Genomic DNA, 5,105 nt, shown 5'->3' with positions numbered 1-5,105 from the left:
AGAAGTATTTGAACATAAAAAACTTGAAAGATTAACTAGTTTGTGGAAAAAAGTGTTCAGGAATAAATAAATTAAAGAAAAATACTATTGTTTTAATGACAACAAAAACTAATAATGGATTATATTCTCTACCTGTTAAACGATCTACTATTACAACAATTAAAAGGAATGATAATAAATCTAAATTAATACATCCATGTAATAATACTTGTTCATTTGGTATTTCCGAATGGAAAGGAAATAGAGAAACTATGGAAGATTGTTTGTGTGTAATAGAAAATTTTATTGAACAAGGAAATCATTTAATTGTATTATGTGATGGGCATGGTGGATCAGAAACATCATTTTATTGTGTTTCTCGATTTAAAGAAACAATAGAAAAAATACTTATTCAAAAACCAGAAGCAGGAATAAATAATATTCTCATTCAAACATTTCTTGAACTTAATAAGAATATTAATACTTATGGAATTAAAGATGGATCAACATGTCTTTGTATTTTTATTTGTGATAAAAAATTTTATATTGCTAATACTGGAGATTGTAAATGTTTATTAATAAAACAAGATGGATTTATACAATTAACTGTTGAACATCGTCCAGTTATTAAATCAGAATATAATAGAATAAGAGAAAATGGTGGTTATGTTATTAATGATAGAACAAACGGCATTCTTGCATTATCAAGGAGTTTAGGAGATACATCTATTCAACCAATTTTAACACCAACACCAGATATTTTCATTAGAGAACGAGAAGAATCTGATCAATTTCTTATTGTGGCATGTGATGGTGTATGGGATTTCTTAAGGAATGAAGAAGTTTATTCAATAGTAAAAAATAGAATAAGGTCTGAACCTTCAGACATTTCATCTTCAATAAGAGATATGGCATTTGCACGAGGAAGTACTGATAATGTTTCATGTGTAGTTTGTAAATTTTAAAATGTTTTATTATTTTTTTATATATTTTAATTTTTTTGTTTTTTTAATAAATGAATTTTTATTTTATTTTTTAGTTACTTTAAATTAACAAATTATAACACAATGCCTAAAAAAACTAAATGGTATGTTGTATTTGAAGGAAGAAAAAGAGGAATTTATACTAGTTGGGATGTGTGCTCTTCACTTGTTAAAGGATTTTCACAGTCAAAATATAAAAGCTATTTAACACAAAAAGAAGCTGAAGACGCATTTCAAAATTATATTACAATTCATCCAAATCCAATTACTAATGAAGAAATAATAGAAAAACAAATAACAAATGATAATAACAAGAAATACAACATACTAGTTAACGAAGATATAGTAGTTCAGTCATTTAATGAAATAAAATTGCCTTATCAAATTAAACAATCTAATAACTCTTCTTTTGGGATAGTATTTAATCAAAATAAAAATGGGTTAATTAGAACAGACATAAATGAAGTTGTAATACCAGGAATTCAATCCATAGAATTATATAAAAAAGGGCTTGAATATTTATTTTATAATCATCTTATTGAAGTTGGTTATAAATTAATAATTCCTTCATATTATTTTCAACAAATTCAAGTATCTTCTCTTTTAATACCTCTTCAATCTATTTATGATATGATTATTCAAATTGAATAAAAAATTATATCTATTTTTTCTTTTAACTTCTTTTCTATTTCATTAAAAAAAAAAAAGAATTCTAAACAATAACATCAAACAATTTTTGAATTAAAGCAAAGCACACTTACCACTCTTTTTCTCTTTTATTGGGGGTGGAATTGGTTTACCTTTTGCTTTTAATTGTTTAATTGATTGTTCAATTGCTTCTGGAAGAATGGTATTAAACATAGTATCAATTCCTTCACCATTTTGAACAGAAATTTTAAAGTCTTTCATTGGATTTTTACTGAGAAAATCTTTAAAATCATTTTCATTAATTTGACTTTCAAGGTCTGTTTTATTTCCACATAAAAATTTTGGAACATTTCCTTTGTCTGGACCATAACGCCTTAATTCTCCAATCCAATTTTGAAGAGATAATAATGAATCATTTTTTGTAATATCATAAACAAAGACACAAGCAGAAGCATTTTGATAAACAGCAGAAGTAAGAGTAGCCATTTGTTCACCTCCACAAGTATCAGGTAATACAAGTTTTAATTTACGGTTTTGAAAAATTAAACTCTTATAATTTAGCTCTTTAACTTCTCCACTATATTCGCAATATTTATGAATAAGTGACGTCTTTCCAACTCCTAAATCTCCAATAATTATAATTTTAATTGGTAGTTCATCACTTGGTTGTTTATTTCTATTTGCATTTGTGTTCATCTTTCCTTATTTTTGAGTTTGTTTTTGTAGAGTTCTTTTTCTTCTTTTATTATTTAACTTTTTTATTATTATTTTACTATATCTTACTATCTATGCTTTTTCTCATTTTGGTTCCCTATAAATATAATGAGAGGCGATTATTATTTTTAGCTGAAAAAACTTCTTTCTCCCGATTTTTTTCTTTGAAAATTCATGTCTGAATGAAACGAATTTTTTTTCATTCTTTTTCTCATTTTTTAAATAATAAAAATATATCAAAATATATATTTTTAGTTCTTATTATTTTTTGGTTTATAAAACTTATTTGGAGTTAAAAAAAAATAATTTCAAAATCAATCAACTATATATCAAATAGGATGAAAGGACTTTGTTTTTCTGACGAAAATCAATTAGAAATAACTGAAGTTGAAAAACCAAAAATCACTCATGAGACTGATGCCGTTGTCAAAATAACATTTGCATCAATTTGCAGTAGTGATATCCATATTTTAAAAGGAAAAGTACCAAGAGCTAAAAAAGGTGTTATTTTAGGTCATGAAGGAGTTGGAGAAGTTGTTGAAATTGGAAAAAGTGTTAAGAAAATTAAAGTTGGTGATCACGTTTCAATCAACTGTATTACTTTTTGTGGTAATTGTTGGTTTTGCCAACATGGATATATTAATAATTGTGAGTATGGTGGATGGGAAATTGGTTGTAGAGAAAATGGAACAATGGCAGAGTACGTAAGAATTCCATTTGCTGATTCAAGTTTAAATGTTATTCCAAAAGAAGTAAAAGATGAACAATGTTTATTAGTTGGTGATGTTCTTTCAAGTGGGTATTTTGGAGTTGAATTAGGAGAAGTTAAAGAAGGAGATATTGTTACTGTTATAGGTTGTGGTCCTGTTGGTTTATGTTCAATGCTTTGTTGTAAAATGAAAAAGGCTAAAGTTATTGCTTTAGATATCAACACTCAATGTTTAGAATACGCACAAAAATTACATTGTTGTGATTGGAGTTTTAATCCACATAATTGTGATATTGTCAATGAGATTCTCAGTATTACTAATAATAGGGGATGTGATTGTACAATAGAAAATGCTGGAACAAATGAATCTTTTGAGTTGTCATGGAAATTAACTCGACCAAATGGAATTGTTGCTTTAGTAGCTATGTATGAGTCAAACCAGTCATTTCCATTACCTTTGATGTATGGTAAAAATCTTATTTTTAAAACTGGTGGAGTTGATGCAATTCATTGTGATGAGTTAATTGAGAAAATTAAAAACAAAAAAATTGACACTATGCCATTACTTACTCAAAGATTCACTTTTGATCAAATTATAAATGCATTCGACTTCTTTCAAAATAAACCAACTCATTGCGTCAAAGTTGTTATTCAATTTTAATTTTAGTGTTTTGTTTCACTATCTTTTTTTAAGTTAATTTGTAATATTAAAAAATAAAACAAGTAAAATCAGAATGTTTTATTATAATCTATAATGTCAAATTATTATAATGCTATTTTTGTATCAAAAACTGTTAGAATCAAAAATCAATTATAAAAATATCAACATTTTATTAAAGGATTATATTATAAATTTATTCTTAATTCATTTTATAATAAACTTATTATGTTATGGTTAAATTCAAAATCAATTTATAACTGTATTAACTAATTGGTAAAAAGTTATCATTGAAGTTATCAATTTTCTAACTAATATATTTGGTAATTTCTATATTCCTTTTTTTTTCTTTAAACATTGATGTATTGATACGACAATTATCAATTTAAAATTAATCATTATATAATTTGTTTTCTTTTTAATTTCCAGAATCATTGTAACACCTAAATGTTATTTTATGTTTAGTATTAGGTATTTCTTAGTATTTTAATTTCTGCTGAATTTCTTTTAAGAGATGGTAAAAGAAAAAGAAGACAAAATAAATGAGTACCACTTTCATAGTACATGGATAATAATCATTAGGGGTTATAAACAAATAATGGAATGAATATAATAATAATAATAATAATAATAATAATAATAATAATAATAATAATAATAATAATAATAATAATAATAATAATAAATTAAAATGAAGTAAATAATATTAAATAGAGTATATATTCAAATATTAATAATACAAGAAAATGTTAATAATTAAATCAAGAAATGATATAAACAATAATGAAATATAAAATAATGGAAATGTCGTACAAATAACAAAACATTTATATCTTAAATATTATTAGTATGTAAAATGATAAATATAAATATATAAATATAAATATATATATATATGATAAAATAAATATGGAATTGAAGAAATATATAAAAATAAATAACAAATATCATAAAGAAATAGAAAATATGAATTTACAATATCCACTTCACTGTATGAAATTAACAATTTTTTTTATTTTTAATTACTTATAACAATGACTTATTAACATAAGATGATACTAAATATATAATATGAAATAATATTAATGAAGATGATAAATAAAACATAGATTAATGATATGACTATAGTATAAAATGAAAATATAACAACCAAATATTTAAATTAGTATAAAGTATTACAAAAAAAAATAAGAAATGAAAAGATAAGATAATTAGAAACCATTCAAGTGGTTTTAGTGTTGTTTGGCTTAATCATAAACTATCAATAAAAATTAAAAGAAATAGAAAACAATTTAGGTATAATAACTGTAATATGAATATTACAAAACAAATGAAAGAAATAATAAGTATTAATTATATAATGTTGATAGTCTTGATGATGTAAACTCATAACTAAAATTATCAACACATTACT

General features: G+C 23.5%; 4 protein-coding genes across 4 annotated transcripts in view, besides 11 other annotated features; 3 read left to right on the top strand and 1 right to left on the bottom strand.

Moving 5' to 3' along the window:
- EDI_256570 (podocan precursor, putative) overlaps positions 1-944 on the top strand; it is a gene marked incomplete at both ends in the record, with an annotated part of 2,598 nt that extends 1,654 nt beyond the window's left edge. Inside the window, one exon of the mRNA XM_001737681.1 lies at positions 40-944. Within this exon, the coding sequence (XP_001737733.1) occupies positions 40-944 (905 nt within the window). The remainder of the gene's footprint in view (positions 1-39) is intronic.
- Positions 935-1,042: a sequence feature (AT_rich).
- A 4-nt stretch (positions 1,043-1,046) lies between these two features.
- On the top strand, positions 1,047-1,613 carry EDI_256560 (uncharacterized protein; the record flags this gene model as incomplete). Its single annotated transcript, XM_001737680.1, has 1 exon — positions 1,047-1,613. One exon carries the CDS (start codon positions 1,047-1,049, stop codon positions 1,611-1,613), a length of 567 nt encoding a protein of 188 aa, XP_001737732.1.
- A 90-nt stretch (positions 1,614-1,703) lies between these two features.
- Positions 1,704-2,306, bottom strand: EDI_256550 (uncharacterized protein; the record flags this gene model as incomplete). The annotated part of the gene is made up of 1 exon (XM_001737679.1): positions 1,704-2,306. The coding sequence occupies one exon, from the start codon at positions 2,304-2,306 to the stop codon at positions 1,704-1,706; it is 603 nt and encodes a 200-aa protein (XP_001737731.1).
- Positions 2,280-2,415: a microsatellite.
- A 122-nt stretch (positions 2,416-2,537) lies between these two features.
- Positions 2,538-2,594: a sequence feature (AT_rich).
- A 68-nt stretch (positions 2,595-2,662) lies between these two features.
- On the top strand, positions 2,663-3,694 carry EDI_256540 (alcohol dehydrogenase, putative; the record flags this gene model as incomplete). The annotated part of the gene is made up of 1 exon (XM_001737678.1): positions 2,663-3,694. The coding sequence occupies one exon, from the start codon at positions 2,663-2,665 to the stop codon at positions 3,692-3,694; it is 1,032 nt and encodes a 343-aa protein (XP_001737730.1).
- Positions 3,695-3,717: 23 nt separating this feature from the next.
- Positions 3,718-3,753: a sequence feature (AT_rich).
- Positions 3,754-3,842: 89 nt separating this feature from the next.
- Positions 3,843-3,921: a sequence feature (AT_rich).
- Positions 3,922-4,073: 152 nt separating this feature from the next.
- Positions 4,074-4,116: a sequence feature (AT_rich).
- A 184-nt stretch (positions 4,117-4,300) lies between these two features.
- Positions 4,301-4,376: a microsatellite.
- A 12-nt stretch (positions 4,377-4,388) lies between these two features.
- Positions 4,389-4,491: a sequence feature (AT_rich).
- A 59-nt stretch (positions 4,492-4,550) lies between these two features.
- Positions 4,551-4,588: a microsatellite.
- A 99-nt stretch (positions 4,589-4,687) lies between these two features.
- Positions 4,688-4,716: a sequence feature (AT_rich).
- An 18-nt stretch (positions 4,717-4,734) lies between these two features.
- Positions 4,735-4,902: a microsatellite.
- Positions 4,903-5,105: the final 203 nt, after the last annotated feature.

Source organism: Entamoeba dispar, genomic scaffold (genome assembly GCF_000209125.1).
Source record: "Entamoeba dispar SAW760 scf_1105229460785 genomic scaffold, whole genome shotgun sequence".
Lineage (NCBI taxonomy): Eukaryota > Evosea > Mastigamoebida > Endamoebidae > Entamoeba > Entamoeba dispar.
Note: the sequence above shows the minus strand (reverse complement) of the source record. Positions and strands in the feature narration are given on the sequence as shown.